The following is a 19985-nucleotide window of genomic DNA, read 5'->3' on the forward strand; positions in this document are numbered from 1 at the left end:
AGTTCAGGGTTACGCAAAGTAAAGTATGGGCAGCAGTCAAACAGTTATAGTACAGTATGGGCAGCAGTCAAACAGTTATACAAATTTGTAGTTGAACAGTTCATACAGCAATACATATGTAAATGCAGCATAAAACTTTCACTGCATTAATTTACACAAAACACTTTACTGGCAGTCAGAACGGTAACTGGAAGTGATGGATATATTTTTTATAGATAAATGTTTTAACTTCTTTAGTTGTAGTTCTGTATAATGTTCTAGCGAATTTACAACTGTAACTAAACATTTAACCTAATTTGTTAATTTCAACCACAAGAATACTATATATTTCCGTTTTTTTTTAGGATTTAGCACTACATATTATCTTAAGTGATCGTATGCCATTAGTTCGCCAAGCTGCCTGTAACCTCATCTCTGCATTGTATGTCACTAATGTTCAAAAACCTTTGTGGTAAGTAAATCATCTTTGAATTTAGGTATTGAATTTGGAATTTTATTTTGGTTTTATGTAGCAAAACATAATTTATAATATCTATTTGGACATTTTAGTGCTATCCCAGTCGATCATGTCAACAGCATAAAACATGCACAATGTGCCAGCATCAATGAAGTAGATAATTTGTATTTTGATCGTATTTACTATTGTATTATGTTATTCTGTCCATTTAAGTGTATTACTAATTTTGATAGATTCCAAACTATTGATGTTTGGGAGATTTATATTGTATTTGCCGTACACACCTTCTATCATATAAGGACCTCTGCATTTCATCCAGAGTGACAAGAGTATTTAGAATTGTTTAACGTAGGGGTTGAGGCCGCATTCTCCAGAGATCCTATGTTACAACCACAATGAGAAGGGATGATAAGGGCTCTCTGTCATGCTGTCTTGGGAGAAAGGGAGAATAGTTCTGTTCCAGCCTTCTCTTAAGATCACATGTTACATTCACAATGAGGAGGGTTAATGAGCACTCTCTATTATGCTGTCTTGGTTGAAATGGAGTTTAGCTATGTTCCAGCCTTCCCTTGAGATCCCATGATACATTCACAATAAGGAGGAATAATGAGCGCTCTCTGTCACGCTGTGTTGGGAGAAAGAGAGAATAGTTCTGTTCCAGCCTTCTCTTAAGATCACATGTTAAATTCTCAATGAGGAGGGTTAATGAGCGCTCTCTGTTATGCTGTCTTGGTTGAAATGGAGTTTAGCTGTGTTCCAGCCTTCCCTTGAGATCCCATGATACATTCACAATGAGGAGGAATAATGAGCGCTCTCTATCATGCTGTCTTGGGAGAAAGGAAGAATAGTTCTGTTCCAGCCTTCTCTTAACATCACATGTTACATTCACAATGAGAAAGTATAACGAGGGCACTCTGTCATGCTGTCTTGGGAAAAAGAGAGAATAGTTCTGTTCCAACTTTCTCTTAAAGTCACATGTTACGGCCACTATGAGGAGGAATAATGAGCGCTCTCTGTCATACTGTCTTGTGAGAAAGAGAGAATAGTTCTGTTCCAGCCTTCTCTTAAAATCACATGTTACGGCTACTATAAGGAGGCATAATAAGTGCTCTCTGTCATGCTGTCTTGGGAGAAAGAGAGAATAGTTCTGTTCCAGCCTTCTCTTAAGATCACATGTTACATTCACAATGAGGAGGCATAATGAGCGCTCTGTCTTGGTAGAAATGTAGCATGGCTGGACGGGTGTAAACAAATCAGAAATAAACCCTCCTGGGGATTCTATCTCATTGGTCTGTGAATTTCTGTGTTATATGACAATATTTTCTTCTGGCTAAAAACAAATCAATTCTTACAACAATTTATAAATTTATAAAATTAATTGCAGAAGTTGTCAAGAATATCCAGCCAAACAAGTATACATTTCTGATTATGATATAAGGAACATATATAAACCTTAAAATCAAATAATGTAGCAGGTATACATATAATTTTCAGAACATCTATAAAATTCAATTATAATACTATAAAAGAAAACACAAAAATATTGATTTTGAGAAAAGAGTGAAACATTATATCCAAAAGAATTCCCCACATTACTACTAGGTATTTGTAACATAAGTACTGTTTCATTGCACCACTGCTGCAGTGCTGCGATTGGTGTTCCGCACATATGCACTAGTCTTCCTTGTCCGCTGGATCTCAGCTGACATATTTGTGGTTGCTCTCTGTTGCGTTTTGAGTTTGTTGTACATGTTTAAAATGTTAAAGACAATTACTGATCCAGCTGACTGTGAGATTTGTGTTGTAAGTCAATTTTTTAAAACTTGGAATGTGAAACATGCTGAGACTTATTGTCAGGATAGCGATGTTTAAGGTGAAGATACAATGAGTGATAAAGTAGTAGAATATTAATGAAGTAGAGTATTACTGATCCAGCTGACTGTGAGACTTGTGTTGTAAGTCAATTTTTTAAAACTTGGAATGTGAAACATGCTGAGACTTATTGTCAGGATAGCGATGTTTAAGGTGAAGATACAATGAGTGATAAAGTAGTAGAATATTAATGAAGTAGAGTATTAATGGACAGCTGCAGAGAGTCCTCTCAGTATCCTAACTGTCGTACTCTATATACTAGCTGCTGTTCTGCATATCGATGAGATGGAGCTGCCTACAGGAAGTAGTGTACATGCACACAACACCAGACATGCATCACAATATATCCTACCCCTTTATCGCACAGCATTGTATGAAAAGAAACCATCTTACACTAGACGTAAACTCCACAATGCTCTTCCAGAGTCACTTCGATGTTTCAACAGCTATGAGCTGAATTAGAACCTAAGAGACTGGCTTGCAGACTACACCGTATATGACATGGCAGAATTCTTTGACTTGGTTCAACAGTGTTCATGAACATGTATATGTTTTTATCCAGCATGTATCATTAGTTTTAGCTCTAGGATCCCTAGTAAATTATTTTAATACCTTGGCAAAATCTTTATAAACCTTGATTTTATTTAACCATTTTATATTGTTTATAATTGTAAAATTAAAACAGAAGCTATTCAGTGTTATAGAAGAATTAGACAGTAGTGCATTTTTCATTAGTGATTACTTTTTAACTGCATAAACAATTCTATATTTTATGTATATATTGCCCAATTGCAATAATTAAACAAATCCCATGTACTAGACGTAACTAAGTTAATATGCTGTTTTGTTACATTGGAACTGTTAGCCGACACTGTTCCACAGCTGTCACTTATTCGTTGCAACGATTCTGCGTCTGGAATGACTCTTCTGTTCACATTGTTGATCTTGGGATGGCATTTACTCCTTTGATCTTCAAACATCTTTTGAAAACTCACCTCATCTTATCAATAACAGAGGAAAATCATTAAAATGAAATTAAATTTAGTATACAATTTATGATATGTTGAAACAAATCTATACAGTATATTACAAACTATTATTTACCATTAAAAGTAAAAGTAGTAACCTAAATACAGTTAATTTAAATAAACTTTATTAGTGTGTTGTAATGATAGCCACTAAACTAGATATTTGCTTCATTATGTATCATGAAAAAAAGATAACAATTTAAATATAAATTTTTTGTCCTCAGTGAACTCAGTGAAGAGAATAGGATGTATGAAGTTATGTTGGCTGCTGTAATGAATGATTTGAACTGGGAAGTAAAGAACGCTGCCTTAAATTTCTGGCAATGTACAATAGACAAACACTTGATGGAGGAAAATGTTCCCATTAGTTCATCTATCTTACGATGCTCAACGATCGAACAAAAAAAAGATGTGACTGTTCAAATAATCAGAGTTTTCAAAAAACTAAGTAAAATTGGTTGCTTAAAGGTTTGTATACTTTCTCAGGTGTTATTTATTTTTATCTTTTCTACTCAGATTATACACTATGTGTCTCACAAACTATTTGATCTACTAACTTGTTTACCCCCTTCAAAAACAAGGATAAAAATGCTTGATATCAAGCACTTTTTTTGGCAAAATGTTAACACTTTTAAGAAAACCATAAAATGTGTTATGTTTAAATTTAGGCATGTGCATGGTAATTCAATGAAAGGAAACATTATGTTAGTAAAGAGAGCTATTTTTTAGCTGAAACAATTTTTAACAATTGAAAATAAATTTACTTGTGGCCCCAATACGTTCTTTTTAAGTACATCTTAAGAATAGTACCAATATTTACAATTTATATTGGAAAGGAAAATGTATATGACTTCAATATTTAAAAAAAGGAACAATTGGTTTAAAATATTGTTTTTTCATTTAAATGCACCTCTGTCTGCGGTATAAGAGCAAGATAATCAGATAACCGGGCTCATTGGACTCTTTTATGTATAACTCGTTACAAAAGACACATAGCTATTTCTGGAGAGTCTCATGTAAGCCCTTTTTCAAGAAACTGCAAATTGAAACTGCCCAATTTTCAATATTCAACCTTCTTTATGTACATTTTATAAAAAAAACTTAATTTTTATGTATCAAAACCGGCCTGTTCGCCAGTACTTCACACAACACTGGACTAATTTCCAATACACAACCTTCTTAATATATTTTTCAATGTATACTTAACATATAACAAAACTTAATTTTTATATACCAAAACCAGCCTGTTCACCAGTAACCATTGAACCAATTTACAATACCTAACAGATTGAAAGTAGTTTAAAAATCACCTCATTATTCTGCAAAAAGTTGTACAATAATCTAAGCGAATACATTAAATCTATAAGTAATATAAATTTATTTAAAGATCAGTAAACAATTTTTGTGTGAAAGTATTTTATAGTTCAACACTTCCCTTTCCAAAGAAGATTGGAAATTCCAAGAATCAAGTCTTTCGGTAGAACAGCATTTTAAAATGTTTAGTGATACACTAAACTTTCATGTTAACATGTACTGTCCTCTCAAAACCATACAAGTTTGTCCCAAAACGGTAAACAACAAATGGATCACTAAAGGAATTTTAATTTCTAGAGAAAAACTAAAGTTTTTTTCAGAAATTCAGAAAACATCACACAATGAAGAATTCAAACGGTTTTTTCGAAATTACAAACTAATTTACAGAAAAGTGATCCAGGCGGCAAAGGCATATGATGTTTCTAAATCAATTATATTTTCAAAAAATATTTCTAAAACTGCTTGGAACATCATCAACAATAAAAACAAATCATGCAACAATCAAATCAAATTAAAAAATGGTGACAGACTTGTGGAGGACGCGGTTGAGGTTGCGAATGGGCTTAACAGATTCTTTGGATCTGTTGCTTATGAGCAAGGCCCTTGCCCATCACCGCCACAAGGAATCCCAAGACGGAGACAGTGTCCAGTAACCTCAATGGCACTGGCACCTGTCGTTGAGGAAGAGCTTGAAAAAATAATTCAGCAGCTCCCAGCCAAAAAATCAAATGATTTAAATTTAATGTCGATGTGGCTAATAAAAACATGTTCAAAGCATATTGTGAAACCATTAACCCAATTAGTAAATTTCTCTTTTGAACAAGGAGTTTTCCCCTCACTCCTAAAAACCGCGAAAGTGAGCCCGATTTTTAAGAAAGATGATCCCCACTCCCCACACAATTACCGGCCTGTCTCAATTTTGCCAGTTTTGAGCAAAATATTCGAAAAACTTTTCTTGGTAAGAATGCTTAAATTTTTAAATAAGCACAACCAGCTATCTGAAGACCAGTTTGGCTTCAGGAAGGGTAAGTCGACAATAGACGCAGTTGTACGTCTAGTCGATATGGTTGTAGAGGGGCTAGAACGTCGGGATCCCACATTGAGTGTGTTCCTAGACTTATCGAAAGCATTCGACTGCGTCAACCATGTTACAATGCTTGACAAACTTGAATCTCATGGCATCCGAGGCGTGCCTCTCCAGTGGCTCAGGTCATTTTTAAGCCACAGAACCCAAATTGTCCAGATCGCAAACAAATTATCTAAACCAATTCACCTGAGCTATGGTGTCCCACAGGGCTCAATTCTCAGTCCAATTCTCTTCCTGATCTATGTCAATGACGTAGGTTCATCACTTCTGCACGGAAAACTTGTGCAGTATGCTGATGACACGACTCTCTGTTTCACTAGCAAATCAAAATTGATTCTGGAACAGCAAAGTTTTGTTGAGATCAACAACTGCGTCTAACATTTCAACAGCCTCAATCTTAAGACAAATTCTGCAAAATCTAATTTTCTAAATTTTGCTTTGCGATCAGTAGACAGGCATGACGAGCCAGCTGTTATGTTGGCTGACACAATGCTGGAAGAAGTCTACTGCTCGAAATTCCTGGGAATATACCTAGATCGAGGGTTGACTTGGAATAATCACATTGATCACGTTTGCTCCAAATTGGCTTCAGGCATTTATGTTTTGAGGTCTCTAGCCAAATACTGCCCTATTCAGGTTCTAATGATGGCGTATTTTGGCTTGATTTACCCCCATCTCACTTACGGGTTGGTGTTGTGGGGAGCTTGTGCAAACAATCAATTTATGAGAGTGTTCAAGCTGCAAAAACAAGCGATACGCATTATCGCTCTGTTGAAATTTAGAGAGTCGTGCAAGGAAGCCTTCAAAAATTTACAACTGTTGACGCTGCCCAGTCTCTACATCTTGGAAACAACTCTGTTTTGTATGTCTAAATGTACCATGACGAATGGCCGGGACATACATGCGTATGAGACTAGAGGCAGAGATAACTACCGAACTGGTAGACACAGAACGGTGGTTTATGAACGCTTGCCTTCACAGGCAGGTGTTCATTTCGTCAACAAATTACCAAATTCAATAAAAAACGCTCCAACGCCCAAGGTGTTAAAAACTCGTTTGAAACGCTTTTTAGTGTCACAAGCATTTTATAATGTAGACGAGTTTTTGGCATTTGATTGGGAGACCACCAATTAAAAAGACTGACTGAATCCGTCGCTGGAAGTGGGAATCATTGGCGAATGAATGGATGTATGTAAATTTGTAAATTGTATGTCTGAATGAGATCTATTGTGGGGTGTATGACAAAATTCTAGCAAGTAAAAAGTTGACTTTTGCCATGCATTATAGAATGTTCCGGCAATAAAAATCTGATTTGATTTGATTTGATTAGTATTACTGAGTATTTTTAAATCAGAGCTGGACGTATTTAGACTAATTATGTAAAAAATTTAGTAAATTATGTTAAAATCTGAAAAAAGTTTATAGAGTTAACAGCATTTAGTTTTTAAGATTTAGGTAAAGTTAATTCGGCAATGTCACCAGTTTTTTAACTTTGAGATACATGTAAGATGGAATGGTGACACTAAAGAAATTTGAATTTGAATTGACTTATAGAACCATTGACCGTATTTCTAATTACCAACCCTAGACTGGGTTATAGATAAATTTGATAAATCAGGTGTGTATAAAATGAAATGTTCAAACTGTCTGTGCTTCTATGTAGATCAAACTGGTAGATCTTGTAGAAAGTGGTACAATGAACATAAGCCTGACATAATCAGAACTAAACAAGGTGGATTGATAATTATCATTCAGTAAATTCAGAATGGTCTGGAATTGCTACATTTATACTTCAAGGACGAAAATTGAGTGCAGTAGTATGAAATTTACATATAATTTAAGAAAAAAGGTCAAACTAACGTATTCAGCGAGAACCTGTAGTTAAAGTTGCGCTATATATTAAGTGCCATCCTTAAAGGGAATGAAGTTATGCAATAATAGACGTTACCCAGCTGATAATGCAGATAGTAGTAGCGACGTAAGTTGATCCTGCAGTCATTTACGTGTGTCAAAATTTGCCTGAAATGGTAGGCCAACCGGTTTTTGTGTCTTATGTATTGTGTTATTACCTCCTGATGATGGTATCTTTATACTGATAGGAGTTAAGTGATTTTAGGCTTTTATTGTATGATAAGGTATGTTTTATCCCATAATTGTAATTTCACGTTCGAAGCATCAAAAATTAATTTCATTTAGAAAATATCCACTAATTTTGTTGGTTTGCCATATAATTATATGTATATATGTATGTTAAGAGGTTAAATCTGGAGTACATGTGATAAAATAGGAAATTTAACACCAATTTTGAAAGGATAGTTATAAATTGTGAAACTTATCATAGCATTGCACTAGTTGAGAAACGATAAGTATCTTAAAGTATCGTTAAGTTTCATTAGTATCTTGCTTGAAATGAATTTTCTTGGCTCAGATGTTAATGAATTTAGCTCTTATAACGACTTGGATTGTAGATATTAATATTCCAGAATATTAATATTTAAATTATCAATGAGACATCCAAGACGGTATAAAATATTTTTTTATTAGTAAGCTCCGAGTGAATATTCAGTACAATTTATTACTAAATTGTTAACTATTAAATATTATCTGGTTTGTCTAAAATAAAAATCACAGTTCTAAATAAAAACAATGGATTTATTTTAAACTGGCAAATTAATAAGTTCAACGTTTCAGAATTTTTATCACCCTATTTTCCACAAAGAATTGACAAACCGTTTAGTAAATTTAAAGGTTCCTTTGGCAAGAAATAAAAATATTAATAAAATATATCAAACTAAAATCAGAGCTCTCTTCTAAAATAAAATAATGAAGTTTTAAAATAAAAATCAAATACCACTTGCAAATAACGAAAATAGAAATGTTCACTTGTAAGTTCACTCAAAATTCAAAAATAAAAAAAAATTAAACTTCTCTTTCCACTAGTTGAACCTTAACTTTCAAGTCTCTGCAATTCAGATTACAACTCTCTCAAACAATCATTAATGTTCAATTAATTTCCAATTAATAATTCACAATAAAACAGTTCCAATTAAATTACTACTTTTCCAAATCTCAATTAAAGTTATTAACAAAGTTCAATTTTAATTCAGTTTTCTTGCAAGTATGAACCAAATGCAACTTGTATGATTCTATTGTGCTCTATTGTTCATCGAGAATTAGTTATTCAGATTGCTCTGTAGTTTCTATGAATTTAATTTTTTCCTATAAAAAAGACAACAAAATTAATTTAATATCAGATCAGGAAGACTATTTCAATAAAACGTACAATAAATTTGGTGCTTACCTCAAAATCCCTCGCGGAAAAACAAATTTAGAAACACGGCGCACTGTAATCAACTTAACTCACGAAAATAACCAAAAGAAGGGTGAAAATTATGAGCAGGCGCTTAAATACTTCCCTTTCCAATCAACTTTGCAGGACATGCGCGGTGTTCTCTCATTGGTCCAGCTGTATCAAACAAGGAGAACAATAGTCGCAACAAGACAAGTTCTAATCAATTCAAGGCAGTCAACCTGCCTTCCTAACAATTTAAAACTACCAGTACTAACTTGCCAAAGGATTACATGTTCGTTTTTACCCTGACTTTTCACAATCTAATCTAAAATTAAATCCCAATATTTCAATCCCAAAAAATTTAATTTAATTTAAGTTTTTATTAAAAAAAATAAATCAATGTAGCTTTTAAAACGCTACAGCTCTTCTGAACAATTACATGTGTATCTTTTTCATGTAGCTTTTAATATTCCAGTCATGGAAAGAAAAGCATGTAAAGTATTTATTTACTACTCTTAAGAAAAATACGCACATCAGTGATTTTCTTTTAAAAGATTTCAGCTGAAACTAAAACAGTAATAAAAATAAAAATAATAGAGTGGGTTAAGAGAAAATGAAATGCCACTTTCAGTCCTGTCGCATTTTCAACATCCGAGCACGTTTTGAAAACCTACGCTATCACTGTAATTTTTAATCCTGAGAAATTTTGTTTCAAGGTCTTAAAAGTTGTTTGAAAATGTAAGTAGTTATTTTTTTCAGGCAATCTGGTGGGGGGTGACAGATATCTCTGATATCACAGTATGTAATACAGCTGAAAACATCATTGAGTACTTAGAAAAGATAGATAATCAGTGGAACATCAGTCGTGATTTCGACGTAAGTGGAATTTTCATATTAGTTAAAAAATTTGTTTCATTTTGTTACATCTATTGTTTACAGTGGTGTAGGTACATAAAGGAATGATAATTTGTGTGGTGAATAAGGACATTGTGTAGAACCTGAGGTACCTGGTGGAGCATGGAATGTTTTAATGAAACATTTTTAGTGTTATAAGTATATTTTGCAGTTAAATTACTTTTACCAAATTTTATTCAAAAATCTAGTTTAAAACGTTGAGGAAAGATCAATTTTATTTTATTTCACAATTACAAAGCATTCAATGTATTCTTAAAAAATAATATTACTTACATTAAAAAATAATGACTTTTTGTAAAAGTATGGAAAACAAGAGCTGAAATTAATTTGTGCTGCATCAATACATCTCTACAAGGCCATATTAATCGAATAGAATATTTATTTAGCTACAAGATATTCCACAGAAATACGTAGGCCAGTCAAGATCAATATAAGTTTATCAAATATATGCAGTGTAGGTTATGTATAAATACAGTATTGCTAACACCATGTCATTGTTATCAAATTGATACAATCAATAGAATCAACATTCAATTTCAATAAGGATTCAATAAATAATATATAATATAAATAAACAGCAAACGACAAATCAATAGTTTTTGAATAATTATTAAATAACAAATAAATAAATAACAATTATAAAAATAGTTAATAAATAAGAAAATTTGTACAACGAATACAAAAGTAAATATTTCTAAGTCTATAAATATTTTTATTACAATGGGCCAGTTTGTGTGATTCAGTTATTACTCTTATTGCTTTCTTTTACGCTATTAACCCATTGAGGTAGTAGTTATATAAGCCTCTGCAGGCTTGGTAGCAACAATTAATTAAGGTGAAAATGTAAGCGTTTAGTTATACTGTAATACATATTTATGGTTTATGATAGAACAATAAAATTTGAAACAATGTTTAAAATTAATAGTTCCTCTATATTATTTTATAAAATTTAATTGAATAAAGTGCTTTATTTAAACAACTTTTAATTCCATAAAACATATTTTTTGCAATAAAGAAATCAAAATAAAAAACAACACACTTTTTTAAGTGAAAAAATTTTAAACTATGTATTTAGCACTTTTTTAATAGTGTTTAATGTTTTTTCCACAGGAAAAAAATTAACCATATATCTCATAATTTTGAACTTAAAACAAACAAACAAAATTAAATACTCACCACTGTTTTCTTATTGTTCCAGACAAAAGTCAGTACCTAGCTATGGTAACTATGTTGTTCTATGGTAAGATTCTTAGTTCACAACACTGGATGCAGACAAGGCATTTTTATATTAGATAACCTTCATCCTCAGGGTCTGATTCGTCTATAACTAAATTAGTGAAATGATTTCTAGATCGGGGTATAATACAATCCTCTCACAATCTCTGTACAACACTTTATCAACTTCAGAATCACAAGTTTTCACGCTCCATTATTACACATAATGTAAAAAAAAAAAACAGTCAGAGAACACAGTGTACAAGATGAACTATCAGCTGATCAGCAGCAAAACAGAGACAAAATACTTAAAAAGTCAGGTTAGCTACAGTTTGAAAATGAAATTATTTGTTTTTTGTGGTATCTAAATACTTAGTAAGAGACATAACAACGATATCTAGTGGAAATAAGGTGAACTACGTGAATAGTGTAATGTCAAATGCCGACCACATGACTCGGTGTTCGGTCCCGGCCGATCACTACTTAACCAGCGCATGTGTCTACCTCAATGGGTTTAATATTTCTTGTGACTTAAGAGCCCCTCCCAATATAATCAAACCATAATATAAATGTGAGTGAAAAAGACTAAAGTAAGCTTGTCTTACAGTTTGTTTTTCTAAAGAAGATCCCTTACGGATTCGGGTTCCGGCGACTTCTCTCACACACTAAACATCTAACTTCAAACGTCTACCACATTAAAATATACACCTATGTTGTATCGGAAATAATTTTTTTTTCCCATTTGGGTAGTATTCAGCCATGTATTAGAGTGAAGGAAAATTATTTTTTTGTGTTTTTGTGGACTGTGATAACCAAAAATATGGAGAAAAACACAGTTTTCTGTTTAAAATTTAACCTTTCTCCACGTTAATTCCTCATTATTAAAAAAATAATTACAGTAAAAATAATTGTTACACAGCATTTGTTGTAAGTATCTTAAAGAACGACATACTAAAAAATGAGAATTCCTTTAATAATTATAGGTGTAATTAATTATTTGTAAACCCTTACAAAATAGTTTTGAGATTTTAAAAATACTGTATGATACTCTATGTTATGGTTGAGAATACGGATAAGAATACGTACTAATTAAATTTTATGTCATCAAAATAGGGAAGATTTATCAAAATAGTTTCTGGTGATTACAACAGATGAGCAGTGGCTGCTTCCTGGGCTGGGAGTACAGTTTGTGTTTTCAGGCGACAATTTTGGTCGAGCGTCATCGTTCTCTATGTAGCGGTTTATTCTTAGGCCAAGTTACGTAGTGCCTTTGTCACTGCATAGTGTTAACATTTATTTTTAATGTGACAATGTTTAAGTCCCCACAGAGAAAGACTTTAAAGGAGCTCCTTTTTAAAAACAACAAGAGAGCCTCTAAGCTGAAAACAACTAAGATCCCCATCAGTAGTTCTGTACAGTCCTACTATTACAATCTGTTCTTATTATAACTGCACATACCTCAAAGTGCCTCTCTGCACAGAAGTGTGTAACATGAACCATTTCATATCTCAGGTCCTGAGCCAAATAACTGGTAACTCCTCCATGTTCAAATAACACTCTACAGAAATACGTACTCAGCACATAACCCTGCAACTTGTAAAAGTCAATGTTATTTTGATGTAACCAACATCTCTTCACAACTTTTCCTGGTTAATATGTCACTGACTTCTGGCTAAAGAAGAGCCGTTGGTGCAACAAAGACCCGTTTTATTTCGATCTGTGATAAGTAGGTTTTTGGGAAAACAGTGAAAAAATTAAGGGTGGGCATACTGGTTGGGCTACAATGAGATGTGTAGTTTGTTTGAAGCATAACAATCACTGAGAATCGCAATACCAGTGTAGTGATTGTGTGTAGAAAAGTGTGTAGCTTCCTGCTTCAAGGTTTGTCATACTGAAAAAAACTGCTAAAGCCAGCATTTAAAAACATGGATGTGTAAATAATGTAGGGTATATAATGTGTGAAAAAGTTCTACCTCGGCTTTTTTATTCACTTAAAAGCCTATGTCTAATTCTTAACAGTCAGTTTAAAAGTAATTATTTTGTATTTTTATAGTTACAATTTACCAATAAGGTAAAATGTGTAGCAAGCTTTTTTTCATTTTTTAATAAACTGTAAGGGTTAAACACATTTGCTGAGGAATGATACTTGGAATGAATGATATATAACCTGACAATAGACCCTAGATGGTACCACCAGCCAATGTGTAAAACTGAAATGGCTAATAACACTGGGCAATTTTAATTTAAAATTTAATTTACTATTGATATTGGTGGTAATATCATTCAAGTACGAAATGCTTTTGAATGATAAGATTTGTTGATACATGATGGACTGTAAGTAACTTGAGAGTTGACAATACTTGTAATGTCATAGACAATAGATTAATTTCAGAGTCGGAATACATACAGACATCTCTCTCTACAAACGTAACATGATATATTATAGGGAGAATATACAATTTTTGATTATGATACATATACATGTGTACGAGTATTATAACACTAGAGTTATCTAAACGTAATGCAGTTATGGATTTTTGGCTCTCTTTAGACCGATTCCAGGAGTCAAATCTGTGACAGAGTCAGATTTCAGACGCTGCACTAAGCAGTAGGTGGAATGGAGCTATACAATACAATACAATACAATACAAATTCACTTTATTGATAATTTGTACATAACATGTAACAAACATAAAATGGCGTCAGTTTACAATATACCATACATTACAATAATTATGGTATCATAAGATAATACAAGGTGCATAATGCCTACTCAATCTACAAAATTTATATTCTAGGCCCATGACAAATCAGTCATTATAACGGTTTATCATTATATACAAGATTATTTTGTGTATTTTACATTTCAGTCCTTAAGGCTACTAACTAAAAACAAAAAAACTCATCAAATGAATAAAGTGGTCTACTGATCAAATACTGCTTTAGCTTATTTTTAAAGTTTTGAAAATTGTCAATTGCTAAGATATCTTTAGGTAAATTATTGTAAAATCTAATGCCTGCAACTATTGGTTTTTTCCTTGTGAATTGTAAATTAATCTGTGGAGCTGCCAATTGATTACGGTGTCTAGTTAAATAGTTATGGAAGGTGCCTAATCTAGGTAAGCTGTAATTAGCTTTCCTTACTTCTAATATCGTGTCCATAATGTAAAGCCCATAAATAGCAGCTAACCTCAATATTTTCACTCTAGATTTGTTTCTATTGTATTGTTTTCTGAATTGATTTTTTAAGTGTTATTTTCTTCATTAATACCTAAATTCTTAATGATTTACAGCTCTGTCACCTCAAAGAACCAGGACAAGATTCATCATCTCCAATGCATTTTAGTGTGCAACAATTTGCTGTTCTTTTTTTTGAAGACAAGAAGTGGAAAGAGACTTTGGAATCACGCAGGCAGTGGATTAAAAGCTGTGATAATTTATCCTCTATTTTATCTGACATTATGAGTGCAGCCAACAACAAGACAGGTGATCACGACCACAACGCTGTTGACTGTTACTAAGAAATGATGCTATTGGATTGGCTCTCCTGTCATTTTAAGAAATATTGTGATAGTAAACAATGTTCCTAAATTGTACAATGAATATTATTTATTTACATAAGTACACTGTAGATTAATGATATATTTGAATGTTTAAAACATTTTATTCTTATTTTCAATATCATACAAATAAAATGCAAGGCTGTATTTTTTTTATTTGCAGAATATTTTGTTATGGTTAAATTAAAATTAAGTCTTATAGAAGTTTTAACATATTTATAAAAAGTTGATTTTGAACCGAACCTTTATGTACCGAATACCAAATATTTGTGAAGTTGTTTTGGGTTATGCCATGTAGAAATCTATAGAAATTAATTTTTACATTTGTTTTGAAATAGGTTTTAGAGGCTGGGTGGCATTCTTTGCCAGCACACCCAGAGCCAACTGTCATTGAATTGATCACTTACCATTGGTCAGGTTAATTTGCACAGTCCTCTTTCCTTATCTTTCAATTTAAAATAATCACTACTCGTAGTAATGAAAGTATAAAATTTCTACTCTGTTAACCCTCCATCTGATAACTATTTCACTTTAAAATGATGGGGCATTTTCAAGCTATTTCTATGGTTTGTTTAAAAAATTATGAAAACAGAAATTAGTGAGAAAATGCCCAGTGTTGTATATAACATTGTTTGTAAGCTCTACAAGCTAGTGTCAAAAATACAAACAAAATTTTTTTAAATAACAAATTTGTTTCTTACCTAACAGGTAATAAAAAATTTCCACTTTGAGGTGATATATATGCACTCTAAATTGTTGTAATCATAATTTTAAAATTTACAAAATGTTCCAATTTTAATTTTGAGTTTAAATCATATTACATAACTTAAAAAAACACTATCACTAAACACTTTAAAATAAAAACTGTTCTGAAGGTAAATTTGTAATATTATTGTAATAATTCTAAAGTTCAATGTTCTTTTATCAAAAACTACTTATAATTATTGTTGTTAATTTGGTTCAAATAGAAGCCTATACATATCTAATGTATTACAAAAAATTAAACTATGAGAAAAAATACATAGCTCTTTATATACATGTTTCCATAACTCAAAATACAGTTAGCGCAATTAAGATCCTGACTACTCTACTCTTCTGCAATACAGTGCCTGATCGAACTAGATCGGCTAAGTTCACTCATAATAAAACACAAACTAATATGACAAACTATTAAAACAATCAATACAATAAACAAACATGTACCGACTACAACAACAAACCAAAACAACTACTTACGTGCTACAGCTGAATACCACAGTAACGGAGCAGTCCCAATTGGCTGATTGTTATTTTCCCACAATATTTCAAAGACTTCCAAACATCGATTCCAGTTATAATGGTAACAAGAGAATTTATTCCTCTTTCGTACTATATAAATACAACTTTATCGCATATCTCATTATAGTTGTTATTTGGCAATAACTAATGATCGTACAGTGCAACTATATTAGTACAGAGACGGGTGTAATTGAGTTGCATCATTCGACTTTATTAGTTGAAGGGTTAAATAATTCAAGTAAATTTGAATGTAAAAAAAATACTTTCCTGCTTACTCGGACAAAGGTAGATATCACAAGAGGCATATTTATCTCGAAATGTGAAACTGAAATGCATTATAAGTACATTACAGAGTATAACTGAGCTTTAGCAAAGTGGCATTAGTAGATAGGTACAGAGTAACTTTGAATTAACTTCACCAAATAGTTGTTTATGGCCAAAACTCTTTAAGAACATTTTCTGTACCTATCTACTAATGTCGTAGACACCAATTATGTTATCAAGGAACATGTAGTTTAATTGTCCAAACATTCTTGTAATTTAAATCACCTGATGAACTTAATTAACCCTGTGGTCAAAAAGTGATAGATGAGACATTGGCAGATAAGTGAGGAGCTTATTAATACCCAAAGGTTCCTTCTTAACTAGCTCACATCCAGTAAAATACAGTTTTTGTGCTGTCAAGATGCTGTGGCACTTAGTAGATGTATTATTTATGTGTTATTGGTACAATATTTACAATTGTTTAGTATTTCTCATTCATTTTGAAACTGACATTATTCCTTTGGAATGTAACATTATAGTGTTACTTATGACTGACTGTATTTTCAATTTTTATACTGTATCTTAGTTAAAAATTGTTAAAAGTAAGTTTTGAAATTGTTATAAAGGAAGTTTTAAATGTTACGTTTCCACTTTATTTCCCCTTTCATGTATATACTTATACTGTATTTAGATAAATGTAGTTGTTTACCCACCAGCTAGTATGTTGCTTGCTTTAAACAAATTCATTTTATAATTATGATAACTCAGAGGGTTATCTCAGGTAAATAGAACATTAAATTATTAATTAGCCCCTTGGTGGGGGGGGGGGGCGACCCTATCTCCACCATGTTAAACTGTTGTGATTTAAGGTACATTTTCTCAGTAATGATATTTACATAATTCTTTTTTTATCTTATAATTACATTTTTTATCTGACCACAGGACTTTAAATTGTCAAAGAAATATTTGCTTTATTTTATTTAAAAAATAACTTACAAAATTTGTAAAAAAATAATTTTTACAACTTAATTAAGTTTAACTGAATAATACCATGGGGATTTCTTATCCTCATATTGAAGGTATAAGTATAAGGAACAAAATAATAAACAGAACTGAAATATCTTGTATTGTTCTTGAGATAATGAAGGACCTTTTGTAGATTAAAACGAATTTTAGAGAGTTGATTTTAACCATTCCATTCACACCTAACAATGAGTTATAAAATTTTGTAAACTAGCCTAATAGTGGCCAGGGTCATATAAAGGGTTATCTGGTTTCTCTGCCACTTCTTCATCCTCCAGTCTTTTTTTAGCCAAAGCAACCTGTTTTATGCTTTTTCTCGTACTCTTTGAAATTCTTCTCTGCCTTTTTGATACACATTTCATCCAGCATCACCATGAACTTAACACAGTTGTTTCCTGGAGATATTCCCAATTTATCTAAAATTTCACAATTAACAATATAGCATTTGTTGAATGAGGATATGGCCTCGATACACCCAGTGCTAAAGTTGTCTGCAATACAAATGTCGACTTAGGCAACCTCGACCAAATTATATTGTTCAGGGACTCACACTGATTTTAAGTCCCACCATGCAAGCTCTGTCTGGACTTGATAGATCTTTGAAAATAGGTTTGATCTCAGTAATTACAGCCTCAGGTAAGTGGAAATGTTTACTAAAGTCGATGATTTTCAATATATTTACATGAGCTATTGGGGCCTTTTTAGCAGAGATTGTAGTTTTCTGGTATTGTGTTTAAGGCTAAAATGTAAATATATTCTGCCCACACTGCTCTTATCATATTTTCGAGGTATTAACAGTTTTTCCTTATGACATTACCATAATATTCTTGTATTTTACTTATAGCCTCATCTGTCAACAAAAACCCATTCTTACGACGCGACGCGTGGTTTGCCGAGTCAAAGACGACCTTGATCTTTGAAGGATGGGTAGTTGTTCGTCGCGAGGTAGCGCGGTAGAATCTGGGTGCTTGGACGGGTCGTTGATAGAAACGCGAGTTGGTACCAGCTGTGTTTTGACTAACTACGATGGAAATTATATGCGAAGACGAATGAATTGCTTGTGCTGTAATTCATTAGTAATGAAACACTGTGGTATTTGAATAAGACGCTTGTGAGACTGAAAAAGCATTGTTGGATGTTTTTGTTTTTGTCTCGAAGGTAGTGGATTCGAAATTATGAGCTCCTGTTCACACCGGTCTGAAACCTCCATAATGGCTTCATTAGCCCACTCCATTATCAAGTCAGTTCTAGAGCAACACTGTGGAACACCACACCACACAACAAAACTAACCATGACCAACGTACGTACGTTTGTAGTTTAGCTTATTACTGATTTGATAATGAAGTTGACCAATACAATTTTATGGTTTTGGAGGTTATGGATTTGTACGAACAGGAATCCATAATTTGGGTAAAACTAGACCTTTAAGACAGAAACAAAGACGGTTAACAACGCTTTCAAATACCACAGTATGTATTTACAACGAACAAAAACGTAGCACATAGTTTCAATCCTGGGTATACGAAAAAACCAACTTGTACTGACTGGCGATTCTATCCAAGGCTCGTACATGCATCTGAATTCTCGTGCAATACCCCGCACCTTGAGTTTGCAAAAACAGCGACGAACTGCCCATCCGTCAAAAGGTCTTTGACTCGACAAACCACGCGTCATGACAATGGAGCTTTAAGCAGATCACGTGGACGCTTCTGAGTTAGTAACGGCGAATGCGTGTAGTTCCAAGCCCTTCTACCGACAAGTTGCAAATCTTTTATCTCTTTAGTGATAAGACATTTGTCTTGGATAGTTTTACAACTCTTGGATAACGCCGATAACAACTGATTGTTAGTAGCCATTGATAATGTATAATAACGTATGAAACTGTTTCGGAGTAAATAATCTAAAGTAGTTTGTTTTATGTGTGTATAAGGTTGTTTGATCGAACATATGGACAAGCCTGCCAGTGGTATATTTTACAAATGCACTCAGACATATTAGCCAAAAAGCTGGAAATAAAGACACCCTCAAGAAATATTTTGTTGACGACATGTGCATTCACTGTTACACACATTTAGTTCTATTACTTTTCTCCGACTGTATTACAGATTAACACAATGTATGTTGGCGCCAAAATACTCGTATAATGCCTTATTTCATAGAATATAGTAGCCTATACAATATTAGTAGGCAACAAGCGGCGACATGTTTAATATAACAATTAGGCTACACTGTCGTAATTGCACACAATAAATGCATATAATGTAGTATAACAAATTACAGTAAAACATTGTAGTAGAGAGAGGAAATATACCGACGCCCACGCCACATTTAACTTACATACTGTACTTCAAACTTTTAATGAACGCTCAGATTCGTCTTCATTTGCAAGTCAGTACTGTAACCCACCATTGGGACTACTGAAGCCACTTAAAAAATCTTGTGAATCTGCAATTCAAATCTTATGCCCGTATTAATTTTATACATTAACCTACTTAAAAGCTTTGATGTGTTTTAAAAATGTAAACAATCTAAAATAGTTAAAAGTATTGTTTGGGCTATTACACAGTTAGGATCTTGTATCGAAGTTGATACTTACTAAGTGGAGGGTTAACAAGTTATTGTTAGCTAGTCTAACTCTTTTCTTGGCAGTATACAGCGAGTGTGTGATTTTTTACGCAG

The 19985-nt window shown here is 32.7% G+C and overlaps 1 protein-coding gene across 9 annotated transcripts in view; it reads left to right on the plus strand.

Moving 5' to 3' along the window:
- Positions 1-16924, plus strand: part of LOC124362133 — a 65809-nt gene extending 48885 nt beyond the window's left edge. For 8 of the 9 annotated variants that reach the window (XM_046816355.1, XM_046816354.1, XM_046816359.1 and 5 more), the window contains 4 exons: positions 345-451; positions 3582-3825; positions 9810-9926; positions 14474-16924. In XM_046816355.1, the coding sequence (XP_046672311.1) occupies positions 345-451; positions 3582-3825; positions 9810-9926; positions 14474-14701 (696 nt within the window). In that variant the 3' untranslated portion in view covers positions 14702-16924. Of the gene's footprint in view, positions 1-344; positions 452-3581; positions 3826-9809; positions 9927-11163; positions 11206-14473 lie in introns of all 9 variants that reach the window. The other variant, XM_046816357.1, reaches the window with a different exon arrangement.
- The last annotated feature ends 3061 nt before the right edge of the window (positions 16925-19985 follow it).

The sequence above is a fragment of the Homalodisca vitripennis genome, chromosome 5 (assembly GCF_021130785.1).
Source record: "Homalodisca vitripennis isolate AUS2020 chromosome 5, UT_GWSS_2.1, whole genome shotgun sequence".
Taxonomy (NCBI): Eukaryota; Metazoa; Arthropoda; class Insecta; order Hemiptera; family Cicadellidae; genus Homalodisca; species Homalodisca vitripennis.